The sequence below is a fragment of the Megascapheus bottae genome, chromosome 18, assembly GCF_031878675.1.
Source record: "Megascapheus bottae isolate mThoBot1 chromosome 18, mThoBot2.hap1, whole genome shotgun sequence".
Taxonomy (NCBI): Eukaryota; Metazoa; Chordata; class Mammalia; order Rodentia; family Geomyidae; genus Megascapheus; species Megascapheus bottae.
In genome coordinates this window covers 4,294,321-4,310,128 of record NC_143526.1, presented here as the reverse complement: position 1 = coordinate 4,310,128, position 15,808 = coordinate 4,294,321, and the positions used below count along the sequence as shown (strand labels likewise).

Here is a 15,808-nt window from a genome sequence, read left to right as displayed (position 1 = left end):
AGTTGAATTACAGTCTTGCTATTTGTCATGGGGTTAATTCCATTTTTAATTATTAATTTTTCTTGAATTCTGCCGATCCATCAGGCCAACTCCTCTGCTGGCATTCTTGCAGTGCTTTCTTTCCTGCAGTTAATTTTTTTCACCTTCTTTGGTCACACATCCCAAAGCGGGGAGAGTGAAAGTAGGGGGACACATTCCCAGGCTCTCTGAAATCACCTTTCTTCTCTCAGTCACCATTGGCTATGTCTACTTTCTACTTTATCTCCAACATCACGTGATTCTCTCTATCACCATTCAACAGTTCTAACTTGCTCAACTGCTGGTAGTGGGGTAAGCCAATAGAGGGAATTCCAGTGATACCCATGGAATGTGGGCGTGGCCCCAAGTCTTGTATCCCACTGTTTGGAGAGAAACATGAAGACCAAGGGGCTTGGCCAGATTATTATGATGCAGGCAGAATGGTCAGGATGGGAGCTCTTTCTATATAGCCCCTCCAACCTGGTCCAAACTGGTTAGAGGAAGGTGGGACCCGCTCTTGGCTAGATAGGTGCACTTTTACAAGTCATCTTTCTGGCCTGCATCACACAACATGGTGGTCACCAGAGTTGCAGAATTAGCTCTGTTGTTCTGACTGTATTTGCTGACACATGCATTCTGACCAGGTTGCCACTGAGGTTCACAGTGGCCTTGATAACCTGCTCTTGTCAGTCATTCTGGGACTGGAAGGTTCAGGGACATCCCCGGTCCAGGGCTCCTCTCCATGAATACTGGTGATGCTGGCCACCTACACTATGCATAGTCCAGCACATGGTCCACATACTTTGGCTGGTGATCTCAGAGGATTCAGAAACACAGCTATAGGAGGATTGCTGCTCCAGAATCAGGTTGAGAGTTTAAGAATTTCATGCTGCTGCCGTCCAGGAATATGTAAAATCTACACCAGTACAGAAAGATAAATCATAACTGGCAAATAACGGGAAACAAGTCTGTTAGCCAAGCAGTGAAGTAACCAGCCACATCCAACTGTGGCCTCACTGCAGGTTCCGGGGCAGCCCTCTACCCCTCCAGAGCCCTTGCACATCTATTTCAGCACTGGAGTGACTGTCATCCTGTGATTGGCTGAGGAGGTCATTTGGAGTAGCCACCCTTCCCTTCCAATGAAAGCTCCATGCTGGTTGTGGTGGTGCACACCTGCAGTCCCAGCAGGAGAATCAGTAATGGGTTCAAAATAAGCCTGAGCTACGTAACAACTTTGAGGCCAGCCCTAGGTTACAGACCCTCTGACTGGGGATGTGGTGGCAAGGCCCAGGCATTTTTGCTGTGTCACCATGTGCCAGCTACGCTTACACATTTCTGAATGCCATGCATGGCACACATAGATAGATAGATAGATAATAGATGATAGATAGATAGATGATAGAGTTTGTATGTGTGTTTCTATGTATATATGTGTATGATAATGTATGTTTATAGTGTATGTGTGTGTGGGGGTGTGTGTGTGTGTGTGTCTGAAATCCCAAGCTTAAAGTCCTGGAGAGCAATTATCTGCTCTGATATAGTTAAGAGTGTTATGGGATGGAGAATTGATGTGGATGGTCAACTAACAATAATCAGTGAAATAACAGGGGTATATAACTTGAGGAATACCATAACAGCCTGGTCATGGTTATAGATCCTCACTCTATAAGTGAGGGTCCTTTTGTGTTTAAGTATTATGGACTAGGAATTTATCTTACTGGCATTTCTGATCTGGTAAGAAAATTCTGTTCAGAATTAAGGGATCCTACAATTAAGAGGCCCTCAGATGTCTCAACTCCAGGATTGCTTCCTAGGCTTCAAGACAAGCATTCTGATGTAACTGGAGAGGGGAGTAAAAGACTTAAGATAGATCTTAGCTGTTGAAACAGGATTTGGTAAAATAAATCTCTGGTTGAAATGGATAAAATATTGGTTTTGCATGGTGCTATCTGAATGTATGACAGGTAAAACAAGACCTCAGTTTGTTCTCTTCCCTTTGCAATGGATATGGATTCTGCTAGCATGGCATGCATGATACATCTAGTCCAAGAAAAAGCAGCTTGGGGCAACAAGTTCTGAAGGATGACGTCACTACAGTTTCTTGTGGTCAACTAAAGACACATTAGTCAGTTAATTAACCAACCTATAATTCTTACCTCGTGCCTCTCTAGGCAGGGTGGGAGAAATCAAAGTTCCTGGGAAATGTATTTGGGTTCCGTGAAAGGCAATATTTAAGACAGCAATGCATTTGCTCTCACCAAGTTAGAGCCAGCATTTGGTGTTAATGTGAGGAATTTTCTCTGGAGGCTTTTCTGGTCAAATGGAGTGGAACTTATACTTTGGTTCAACTGGCTATCCTTTTGACCCTGGCATTTCAAAAATCCAAAGCCTTCTTCAAATAAGAATGTGAACAAACTTTAACCACCATAACCAATAGAGGTTTGTAAATTATACTAGGAAGACAGTAAGGGAATTTCAGAACAATTAAATACAACCGATGAGATGGCACTGGAAAATCACATCGTTTCTGATAGGATTCTGGTGCAAGAAAGGGTACATGTGTCCAGAATGGGGAAGAAGGTTCTTTCACTCACCAAAATACAGCTCCAGATGGGACCATCAACTAAAAATTAAGCGTTAAATGGCTCAGTAGCTGGCTAGAAAATGGAACGGAATATTGACCTTAATTCTAAAATCACTCATTGTTGTAATTGGGGCGAAGACACTATTTGGGTGTTGTGGGATTAACTCTTACAGGGAATGATTCATAGATTCATAGTCATTGCCGTATCCAAACTTACATGTCAGAGTAATTGTTAAATTCAGCTGAGGCAGAGTTATTTAGTGTTAAGAAGTTTGAACAAAAGAATGCAAAATAAAAAGGGACTTGTGAGAAAAGCCATTTTTTTTCTATCAAAGTGGGTTGCTTGAATGTTCTAGATTTGGCCTGGATTTGTCTTTGGTTGATTGGTTCTGCTAACACAATACCAGCAAGAAAGTAGCATAGGATATGAGTAATTAAGGAATCCTACTAGCCAATCAAGATCTTGAGCTCACCTAGTCTGAGGAGTTAGGGCTTTCTGCATGAATGATAGAAAGGGAGCAGCCATTTTGCTTAAGGGTTCACCCTTCTGCAAAAGTAAGTCTCTTTACCTTGCCATGTTATGTTTGAGCTAGCGTCTTATTTCCTGGGTGAGAACCCAATGTGGGGAGCCATTTCTAACATCTATGGAAACTGCTAATTTGCTTTAACACAACTCTTCAGGTAAGAGTATTGTTCAAGTATCATTATATTTTCTCTACCAATGCATCAACCAATAGAGGAGACAAAGTACATGTGAGAAAATTACTGTATTCAGTCATACATTAGATTGCTTCTTCTGCTAATCCAGTTGCTTTGAAGGAGAGTGGGCAGCTTCTGAGTATAAGGGGTTTTTCTTATAGTGACCAAAGGCTACATAAGCTCATTTGGCACTCATTTGTGGGTTATTATTATTATTATTATTATTATTATTATTATTTTGCCAATCCTGGGGCTTGAACCTGGGGCCTGGGCACTCTCGCTGAGCCTCTCTTTCCTCAAGACTAGCACTCTACCGCCTGAGCCACAGAGCCATTTCTGGCCTTTGTTGTTTCTGTGGTACTGAGGAATAGAACCCAGAGCTTTATGCATGCTAAGCAAGCACTTTTCCACTAAGCACCTTTCCTAGGCCCTGTTTGTTGATATCTTTATCAGAATAAGTTTATCAGTTCAGCTTCTTTCTCTTTAAATATACTAAATTCACCATTTCTTACTAACTTCACCATTTCATCTATTTCTAGCAATAACTCATGTTTTCTTTTAGTTTCCTTCATGTTCATTTTCATCAATTTTTCCATTCAAGACTTGCTTACTCTTGACTTTCCTGTCAGCTTCTGGCTTTTATTTTACTTCATGACCTTCAGGAGAAAGTTGGATAGAAATTTGGAAAACACTGCTCAGGGCCTGAGCACTGTCCTTGGACTTTTTCAAGGCTAGCACTCTACCACTTGAGCCACAGTACCACTTCCGGCTTTTTTCTATGTATGTGGTACTGAGTAAACGAACCCGGTCTTTGTGCATGCTAGGCAGGCACTCTACCGGCCCCATTGTTGAATTTTTTTTTGACTTGGAATATAATTTTCTAAAAACATTATAATGTGATGTGGTTGTGCTTGCTTTTTAATGTGCTTTATAACATCAGTAAAAAGTAAATGATGATCCTCAAAGAAATCTTTCAAGGAAATGGTATATCATTAAAAGTAATTCCTATTTAAATTGACATGGTACAATATCGAAGACCAAGGAATATCAACAATCTACTCACTGAAATAGAGCAGAGCTGGCTTTCAAATCCTGCTGATGTTAGTACCATAATGAATTACACTCACAGTCATTATTGGTGCTATTACAATGATTATTACAGTGACACAAAATATAATCAAATGTAGCAGGCTGAGAACTGTGCTTAGCACATCTGTCCATCATTCAATTCCTTTATTTGTAAATATGCAGGTTTAATGATATTCATACTGCTAGAAAGGAAAGTAAACTGATGGACTTAGAAAATTTGCCCAGCATTACCAATCAGCTTGGAAGTTGTGGAATATGTGATTAAATTCTAGAGTGTATCCATTTAACATAGAAAAATGGGAAAAATCATGAAAAGGGCACAGGGCACCGTATCAAGTCTATCACCGAGGGTGAATGATACTCTTGAATTTCAGAAGGGTTCTCAATATGCACATCAGAAAAGAACTTGAACTTTGACTGTGAAAATTTAGTAAGGCCTAAGTTTCTGCTTTGAATATCATCTTCAGGGCCTAAGGGAGAATTTACTGAACAAGGGACATGGTGAAGCAAATTTTCCAATGTGAGTGGCATTTCTGGTTTGTAAATGAACTTACATGTATGTCTCAGTTACCCACAATCTTAAAAAATGACACAGTCATGCTTCAGAACTTTCTAGACGTAAAGCATGTCCTTTGGCTGCTGTAACCCTTTTTATCATGGTCTTAGATTTGTATCACTGTGTATAAAGCCACTTAGTCAATTATTTGATTTCTGTACATTAACTTATATTCAATTCTGCTTTTGATGTGCAATCTTGAAAAAAGCAAAGATCTTTATCATTTTAGGATTCCCTGGGAGGAGTGTTCTGTGTTCACAGCACCGCCTGATGGTCCAGTCCCTTGTGCAAATGAGTAGACCATCACTAATGGATGCTCTGATGTCAGTTGTTGCTCTTATATATTTTTTGCCAGTCCTGGGGCTTGAACCCAGGGCCTAGACACTGTCCTTAGGATTTCTCAAGGGTAGAGCTCTGCTATTTGAGCCACAGTGCCATTTCTGGCTTTTTCTGTTTATGTGGTACCCAGAAATTGAACCCAGGCTTCGTGCATTCTAGGCAAGCACTCTACTACTAGGCCCTACTCCTGGCCCCAAGTTGTTACTCTTTTTAGTATTACCTTTTACAGAAATCTTTCCAACACACTTCTCTTAAGAAAAACATTTGTGCCCAGAGTAGTCTTACAATTTCCTACTTCCTAGACCAGATTTAAAGTGCTTTCAGTCAGAGTGTATACATCTAACACAGACAGGATAGAAGCCATTCCTTAGTCTCATTGTCCCCAAAACAAACTGCACGAGATCATAGTCCATGAAGCAACAAGGCCTTTGTGATGATGAGGACAATTAAAATAGGATTGCAGTGGTTAATCACAAGGTCACATCTGTGGATTCACATTGGTTAAAAAAAAAAAAGAAACAATCCAAAAAACTTAAGAAGTATCATCCAGAACATGCTCATTCACTCAAAGTGGGAATATGATTTTAATGATTAAACTAGTAATATGGTTATCTTGTCTTAGTCATGAATTAGTCAGAATGAGAACTCATTCCCCATATCTGAGAGTCCACTAGGGAGAAGCCAAAGAGATAGGAGTCAAAGTGATCCACTTAGCCCATATTGGGCTGTGCACTCAGGAATGTCTCCTGAGCTAATAGTAATGAAGGGAATTTTTATGAGAATTTTTATTAATATTAATAAACAAGTTATAAGACCTTACAGCAGTGCATCACTGAGAACAGGTTGATTTTACGTCAGAGAGTAAACAATGTATGGAAATCATAATGAATTACCTTGTGCTAATTGACTGTGACATAACTGACAATGGAACTTCTCGTTCATTAATAGTGGATCTGATGGGTGCATTAGTGGGGCCTACTAATTTAGATATATTAAAGTATACAGTATCAGTTTTCACATCCTTTAAAGGTTTCAAAATGACATATTCAGGCAGGGCCATAGCACTGTACTTATGAATGTTATCATTGTATTACGTAATGCAGGAGACAGACCTCCTAAACTCAGAAGTCTACCATAGGCTGATAGAAATGCATTTAACAGAAAGTGGTGCTGTGACTCAAGTGGTAGAGTGCTAGCCTTGAGTTGAAGAGCTCAGGGACAGAGTCCAAGCCCAGAGTTCTATCCCCATGACTGACAAAAGAAAAAGTCCATTAAAAAGGAACTTAATAGAGGTGTGTTTTTGTTTGTTTTTGTTTTGTTTTGTTTTTTTCCAGTCCTGGGGCTTGAAGGGCCTGAGCACTGTCCTTGAGCTTTCTCAAGACTACTGCTCTACCCATTGATCCACAGCACCGGCTTTCTTTGTGTATTTGGTATCAAGGAATCGAACCCAAGATTTCATGAATGCTAGGCAAGCATTCTACCACTAGGCCATACTCCTGGCCATTAACAGTTTTTTAAAATAAAACTATTTTAGTAGCATACACTGACAATTACAAAGGGGTTTCATTGTGATAATTCCATTTTCAGTATGCTTTGAATAAATTCAATCCCTTATATAGTCTAGTAACCTCATGTTTCATCTCCCACTGCATCTGATTTTTCAAATTATATTATCTCATGTATATACATATGCTTTCTTTGAGCCTCTTCATCTCCCAAAACCTAGTTGTTTCTCCTTTGAGATTCTTCTGATCCCATACTAGACCTCTTTTATACCTCTAGTATAATCGTGTCTTTTTATCATCTGTTAGATTATAAGTAAACATGTGTTATTTGACATTTTGAGCTCTGGAAAGTAGCACCATTTAATTTTTATGGCTGAGAAATAGTCTGTAGTGTATAGGTGCTATAATTTTTCTGATCCTTTCATTGGTTGTTGGGCCCTTAGACTCATTCCAGAGTTTGAATATTGTGTTGCAATAAATGTGGTATGCAAGTCTCTTCTACATTGATTCATACTCCTTTGGTGTTATGCTACAGAATGCTATGGTAGGATTACAAGGTTGATTTTGTTTTAGTTTAGTTTTTTTTTTTTTTAGAAACTTTCTTATGAATTTCCGTTGTGGTCAGACTTGTTTACATTTCACTAGCCACACATAAGGGTTTCATTTTTCCCTTAACCCTTGCCAACATTTGTTATTTGTTTTCTTGGCTATTGACATTCTGACTGAGATGAGATGGACTCCCTGTGTAGTTTTGATTTGCATTTTCTTTAAGGATATAGACAAATTCTTTACATACTTGAAATATCTTTTTTTGTTTCCGTTTTCTTTTTCTGGGAACTGGGGATTGAACCCAGGATGCTGTACTTGTTAGGCAAGCACTTTGCCACTGAGCTACATACCAACCCCTAAATGAAATATCTTTAAAAAAGACTATATCATCCTCCTTCATCTGAACTATGATTCTTTAACTAGGAATTGTAAATACATTTCAAAATTTAATATTAGTAGACTGAATATTAAGAATGTCTTGCCTTTTGTTTGCTATTCAATATAATGTATAAATCATTTCCAGAGCTGTGAGTGTTGATTGTTAACGGTATTACTTTGGCTTCATTAGTTTATTTTGTGCATCAGAAATGGGAAGATAATATTTCTAAATATTTCCATAGTAAGGAAAAATATCAGAACACAAAATATAAAGTGTTGGTTATTATTCATTGCTTTTAAATTGACTCTAGCAGAGAACTGTAAGATAAAAACACATATTTTATTATTATTGTCTTAATAAAACTATGGGCTTTGCACTAAACATCTCAGTAAAACTAGCTCTTCTTTGTCTATGGCAACACATTTCTGAGAAATATTTTATTCCCCAACTAAGTCTCTTCAATGATATTATTTTCTTTTCCTCCCTTTTTTTTGAGGGGATGGTCCCAGCTGATTGTGATACAATTGACAATCTACTTTCTTTTTCCTTTGCTTTATTTATTTTTCATCTAGGTCTTTGGTTTTCTTTCTTTTTATTTTCTGATCAGGACTAGCCTCAGACCATGATGCCAGTTATAGAATATTATTGGGATAGGATCTTAGTAACTTTTTGTCTGTGTGTGCTACACTCAAACCTTGGTCCTTTCACTTTTTGTCACCTAAGTAGCTGAAATTCTTGTTGACGTCCCCTAGAACTGGCCTCTTCATATTCCTTCATTTAATATTTAGCAATTAAATAATTGCTAATAACTTAAAAATTTCTTAGCGATATCTGAAGACCAGTCACAATAAAATCATTTCAAAATTTATTTAATTCTCATCACACTAATGGAAACTTACCAATTTTTAAATTTGATCCAATCAACTCGACAATATAATTGAGAAAAGTTTATGAAAATATACATGCAACTTCCAGTGTATATTTGTGTGCCATGATCACTGAGGAAGAGGTTAATACATAGTAAATGTGGATTTTCATTTGCAATTATTTTTATTGAATGACTGGATTGTCATCAGTCACATTTTGATCTAGTCATCTGGTAAATTCTTATAATTATTGCCTATTTTTATTATTGAGGTAGAATCTAGTATGATGGCGAGCTTTTGGTAGTCATTAGAAGTGCATTCTTATGTGGGGGGCACAGACATTAAAAGGAGTTCATGTTCAGGAGCTTTGGTTTTGGTTTGTTCCATAGACTCATCATTTGTTCATTGTTTCACCATTTGTTCATAGTTTCATTTTGTTCCATTTATTAAACAGCACCTTGCCTAAAGCCAGAACTGAGACTGTCTCACAATTAATTACCAAGCCAATTCAATGGAATCAAGGGATCACAAGCTTCTTAACAAGGATGAAACTGAATTGCTTTTGAACTAGTATGGCATTAAAAATATTTCACTACTGGTATGCCATTATTGTTGCCAATCAGAAAAGGAATGCTGGAGAAGGATCCTGGAACTACTTCTTGTGCCAGCCAGCCAGCATCCATTCCCTTTGGCTCATGAGAGGGATAGAGGTAGAAAAAATGGTATTTTCCACTTGATACAGACAGATTTTAATATTTTGACAAGCTTCTTGGATCTTGGAGACCATGGAAATCCAGTATTGGTTTTGTCCCTGCCATATGCTTTCCTGGGACACTGGTTCTCAATGTGTGACCTAAGGAGGAATCTAAAGTGTCCCCAAGACCCTTTAGAAGATTCCTAAAGTCTTCTTTTTTTCCATGGACATATCACATGAAGTTTGATTTTCTTCATATATTTGCAACAACACAGCACAGCATAGAACCATCAGTCAAGTGCAGAAGCAGAGCTGCCAATCCAGTCATCCTTTACTGAGCTATACAGAGCAGTGATTTGCAGAAGTAAAGTAGTCTAATTTGACTCTATGATGCCTTCATGTAGTAGTACACATAGTTCAAAGTTCATGTATTCCACCTCAACCCCTAGTTCTGCATACAGAATCAGTGGCAGCTCTAACTACCTCTCTTTTATGCTTACTGGTTTGGTTCCCAATAAATGTGGCCTCAGGAAACACGTTTTTACTACAACTGCCATCTAAGATGTGAAAGGAATATCAGAAAATCCTGAGGAGACAGGAACAGAAGTATTTGTCACTAGAACTAAGTGTTTTTATGGAGTCTGGAGATTTGAGTTGCTGGTCTATGATCCAAAGATATCCAACAAATATGGAAGTCAAACAAGTCTTTCTCAACTGAAGATGTTTGGTATGACAGATGTGATGAGTGAGACAATGAAGAGGCCTAATGGAACACTAAACTCCATGCTTGAAGATACATGTGCCTTGCCCCTGCCCCAACATCTTTTCAAAGCACACGGTGGAGAATGTGAAAACTCATCCTTTTCTATTAGCTTTTGTGGTGCCCATTGAGATTTCTGCTTTTCATGCCTTCAAGTAATGAGCTATGGATTATACAGTACTTGAAGGTAACTGTGTACTTGAAGAGGAGTTTTGGGACCCATGTGGAAACACTCAAAGCAGATGACAATCAGAAAATGGGAAAGGACTAAAGAATTGGCTAAGAAAAATACCAGCCTCTTTTGCCTTCTTACAAACTGTTCTCATTGTGAAAGTATAAAATGCTGCCTCAGGAACAGCATTTCTTACATGATAATTGGGTGAAGTGGGTTCTTTGACTAGAAATACCAAGTAAAGTTTGCCTGTTGAAATTGTGGCTTTGATACCAAGTGGCACTTCTTCATGCCATTCAAACCACCTTCACCTTACTTTACAAAGAATGAAAAAAACCCACAAGAATGAACAAATCCACACACCATTGTTCATTTTACAAAAAAGAAGTAACCAAAAAGAATCCATTTGTAAGTATGGTTGGATCCCAATTCAGTTCTGTCAGTTTGGAGCAGGAAACTTAACAGCTTCTCCTTCAACTCACTGTGAAATTGAAAACCCTGTTTTTTTTAAAATAATTTCTCCCTCATTTTGACTGACAGATTTGTAATGTTTTAAATTCACATATATGTCCATTTAAATGTGCATATATATACATACATATAACATACCCACACATTAATAAACAGATGGGCATATTCATAAATGCCTATGATTCAAGTAGCATTCAACCCTCAATATTGATTTCATTAGAAGCATTTTCTTATCTGTCCTTATTTTATCGCCATTTTTGAATAATGACATATCCAGTTTTGGTGGATCAACCTTTCTGTGAGTTCCTTTTGGGTGCAAGGTAGATTAAAAACAGAAAACTGAGGTCGTATATTCCTCCTTAAGTAATTTCATTTTAGCTTGCTTATTTGATTCTTATTCTTATTTCATTTTGTTTTCCAGAATACTTAAGTAATCCAGGCTCCAAATGTGTGCTCTGGCAAATCTTTGAGAGAAGTCTGCTGCCAAACTTTTGAGCAAAATTTCTCAATCAGAACTCACCTCTCCTTCTCTGGGCCACGGCCTTCCATTCTGGGTGTATTTGCTTTGATTCTGTCTTTTCTTTTGTCCTCCATCAGCGAATTTGCACAGTAAAGGCTCACTGGGGGCTGGGAAGATAAAAACCAATTCCACATCAGCAAATCACCCTTAGATTATTTGACATACAGTAATTCTTTGTAAAGAATATCTTTTGAAGTAACATCTCAGTTCTGAAGAGTTATTTGGCCCTTTTATAATCTTAACTTCGTTGGCTGCTGTTCTAACTGGGCTTCAAAAAAGTACTGGCAGACCATAAAAGAGTATAATAAATATTGTTGAAGCAGAATATGAACTTTTCTTAGAAGAGGCAAGCAAGCATGTACTCTAGCAGTGAAGTTAGAAACAGTCTCATAATCAGTACTTGCTTGTGGAAAATTATTTCTTCTTCAAAACACTATAGAAACTGGATGTTTCAATTTTGCAAAGGGATACTTGGCAGTTTGTTTCCAAAAAGGGAGAGGTTTTTGATAAATTGTGACCAAATCAGCTTTATTTTCTTATTAATCCTTTGCAGTTTCAAAAGGCTAGAAATTGACCTTCTACCCAGCCCTTTCTACTCCAATTTTCCAGTAAAACCCACTCAGCATCCCAGAGAGAACAATTACTAGAAAATTAAGTGAACATACATGGGAAAATATAGCCAAAATATAATGGAACAGCTCCCTGGGGAAGTCAGTCTTTCACTTTCCCACCTTGCCATTTTTCCCTAATCTTTAAACAACTTCTCTCCTGGTGGTGTTCTAGCTTCTAATAGAAGCCTGTATAATGGTCTGCCTTTCCTCAGATCCCAGGAATGACTTACAGGAAGGAATATATAATGTGTGTGTTTTTAGACAAAATGAAGGTGCTGAACCTAGGACTGAAGTCTAACTCCATTTTGGTAGAGAGGAAGGAGATGTTAGGAGGTTCTGGAAATCAACCCCTCAGATCCTTGAGCTCTGTAAGATAGGAATTAAGAGTAGATGCACATCCTCCATTTTGCTCAGTGCTGACCATAAATGAATTTATTTTCTTTTACTAACTTTTGTTTCCTGGGTGTCTGGTAAGATGAGTAGGAATACGTATCTTAGGTTTGAGTAACAAAGGAAGATGACTAGAACTCATGAGTCATAAACCTACCATGGAAACTTCCATGTCATTAATAAATTTACTTCCTGGGAATAAGTCACCAATCTAAAATACGTTGAATCTCTTCTCCAAAAAATGACATTGGAAGTTGACAATTTCTAAAAATCTCCAACAAAGCAATATTATTCTTGGGTAATTGGTGACATCTATCTTACTGGAAAAGAAAGTCATATTGTTTTAATAAGCTTGGTGTATACATTATAACAACTAAAAAGGTTCATTTGTTGGTTTGTTGGAAGAAACCACATCTTGTTTTGTTAAGTTAACAATCTGAAAAAGAAATTAATCACTTTCTCTTCTCACCAGTTGGGAAAATGTGCCCAAAGCCAGATGTTAGTGGCTTATACCTACAATCCTTGCTACTCAAGGCTGAGACCTGAGGATCACTATTTAAAAGCCAGCCCAGGCAGGAAAATCTATGAGAAGCTTATCTTCCTTTAACCACCAAAATTCGGGAAATAGAGCTGTGACTCAGTTGGTAGAGTACTAGCCTTGAGCAGAAAAGCTGAAAACCAGCAACCAGGCTCTGAGTTAATTTTTTTCATATATTTTTTATTGTAATTAATAGAAGGGTTATATGATATTTGCCAGATAGATGGTGCATTAATTCCCATATACCCTTTCACATGTCTTGGTCCCCATTTCCATCTCCTCCACCCCCACCCCTCATCTTGTTTTCCCCCGTTCCCTATGCAATGTCAAATAACCAAATACAAATATATCCGATATTTCAGGTAACAAAGTGAGATACTGTAACAATATGAGATAGCCAAGGGACAGCAAAAGAGATGAGAGATAACATAGTACATTAAGCACAACAATCATTCATTATATGGCTTATGTTTCTATCTCCTAGAGATCCTTTCATTTACCGTCCTACTATATTGCCTTTTGTATCAAGGTTTTGCTCTATTGCAAATCTCTGCTAGGAGAGCCCAAGGTTTCTACTGATTATGACAAATGAGGGAAATCATTGAGCCTATGTTCCTTTGAGTCTGGCTTACTTCATTTAATATGATCTTTTCTAAGTCTTTCCATTTCCTAACAAATAGGGCAATGTCATTCTTTCTGACAGCAGCATAGAATTCCATTGTGTGCAAATACCACATCTTGTGGATCCACTCATCAACTGAGGGATATCTAGGTTGGTTCCACATCTTTGCTATGGTAAATAGTGCTGCAATGAACATTGTTGTGCTGGTGGATTTAGTATGTCTTTGTTTCTGGATGATTGGGTAAATTGCAAGTAGTGGAATTGCTGGGTCATAGGGGAGCTCTATGTTTAGTCTTTTGAGGAACTGCCATACTGCTTTCCATAGTGGTTGAACGAGTTTGCACTTCCACCAACAGTGTAGTAGTGATCCCTCCTGGCCACATCCCCTCCAGCATCTGTTGTTATTGGTTTTCTTGATCCTGGCCATTCTAACTGGAGTGAGGTGGAATCTTAGAGTTGTTTTGATTTGTATTTCTTTTATGAACAGAGATGTTGAGCATTTCTTCATGTGTCTATAGGCCACTTTTGTTTCTTCTTCAGAGAAGACTCTCTTTAAGTCTTTGGCCCATCTTTTAATGGGATGGTTGTTACTTGGAGATTAGTTTTGGATTGATTAAATTTTTTGAGCTGTTGATATATTTTAGATATGAGGCCTTTGTCTGTTGTATGGTTGGTGAAGATCTTCTCCCACTCTGTAGGCTTCCTGATTAGTTTACTAGCTATGTCCTTTGCCATACAAAAGCTCTGCAGTTTAATGCAGTCCCACTTATCCAGCCTTTCTCTGATTTGTTGTGATTCTTGGTCCTTATTGAGAAAGTTTCGACATGTGCCAAGGAGGTCTAGTGTATCTCCTATTCCTTCTTGTAAAGTTTTCAGAGTATCAGCTTTTACCTCCAGGTCTTTGATCCATTTGGAGTTAATTCTAGTACAGGGTGACAAAGAAGGATCCAACTTTAGTTTTCTGCATGTGCTTAAGCAGTTCTGCCAGCACCACTTGTTGAAGAGGCTATCTTTCTTCCATTCTATTTTTTGGCTCCCTTGTCAAAGATTAGGTGGCCATAGGTCTGTGGTTTAATATCTGGGTCTTCAGTTCTATTCCATTGGTCTTCAGGCCTGTTCTTGTGCCAGTACCAAGCTGTTTTGATAATTATAGCTCTGTAATAGAGTCTAAAGTTTGGTACTGAAATTCCCCGAGTTAATTTTTTTTTAAGTGTCTAGCTATCAACTAAAAGTAGTAATGAGTTTAAAATTTTAGCCTTGTGCTCTTACTTTATGCCCAGGAATATTGTACCATTCCCTCACCATTATCTTTGTTCTAATCCACATGTCATTGCCTGGGCTCATGGAATGCTCTTAAATGTTGGAACTATCTTTAAGCACTGGACTTCTTCCTCTGTGTGACTACATAAGTATTCCTACAAATGCAGATGCACAAGACTCATCCCTAATGTCCTATCTAAAGCCATACCAGATGACCCAATGGGCAGCAATTAATTTTGCATCTAAGAGCAGCAGAGGTGCAGAACTATCCTTTAGATGGCCACAGAAAACCATGGAAATTCAGGTGACACTTGACAAAGCCATTTCACAAATGTGTAAATTGAAGAACTCCTTATTGTTTTGTGTCATTAAGATTTTGTAACTGACAGCACCATGTTAAGAAACAATTTATGATATCCATTTTTCTGTGTACCTACCACTAAATAATATTAGCTCAATTCAATGAATCCAAAAGTTATTATGGAACCTCCATGGTCTCTGAAATCAGCAGGGGAAAAATAAATACAGGCAGGTGAGTATCTACAAGTAAGTATGCTCTAACAGGTAACTGTAAACAAGCATTTGAAGAAATAATTTGGCTCTAAAAGACACTATTTTGCCCAATCCTTTTTTGTGTTGGGATGGTACAGGGTCCTGAACTCAGGACATTGTGCTCTCCTTTGACTTTTTCACTAAAGACTGGCATTCTACTGCTTAAGCCACAGATCTTCCCTTGGCTTTTACTTGTTAAAGAGGTAGATGTCTCTCAGATTTGTCTGCCTGAGTTTCAGATCTCAGCATCCTGATTATGATTGTGAAAAATTGTATTTTTAGCTTATTGTGATTAATCGTTCCTATTTAAAAATATTTTAAAGGTGATGTACAGAGGGGTTACAGTTTTGTGAGTCAGGTAATGAGTACATTTCCATTCAAACAGTGTCATCCAGTTTTTGTAGTCTCATCTTCCCTCACCCACCAAAGTTGAGTAGTTTCTTTCCAACGTAGTGTCTAGCAAAAATCACTGCTGAATTGGTTTAACCTTTACCCCACCATATCTGTGCTTCCATTTCTCCTTGCCAAATCAGATAGATTTATATTTAAGATATAGGCTACAGAAATTAAATATAGAGACAAAAGGAAATAAAACAAAAAAAGGAAAGGAAAAACTGCACACAATATAATAATA

The 15,808-nt window shown here is 37.9% G+C and overlaps 1 protein-coding gene across 5 annotated transcripts in view; it reads right to left on the bottom strand.

Annotated features, from left to right (window-relative positions):
- The window catches only part of Rbms3 (RNA binding motif single stranded interacting protein 3), a 765,138-nt gene that overhangs the window by 131,138 nt on the left and 618,192 nt on the right, over positions 1–15,808 (bottom strand). For all 5 annotated transcript variants that reach the window (XM_090351790.1, XM_090351792.1, XM_090351794.1 and 2 more), the window contains exon 7: positions 11,202–11,308. In XM_090351790.1, the coding sequence (XP_090207916.1) occupies positions 11,202–11,308 (107 nt within the window). The remainder of the gene's footprint in view (positions 1–11,201; positions 11,309–15,808) is intronic.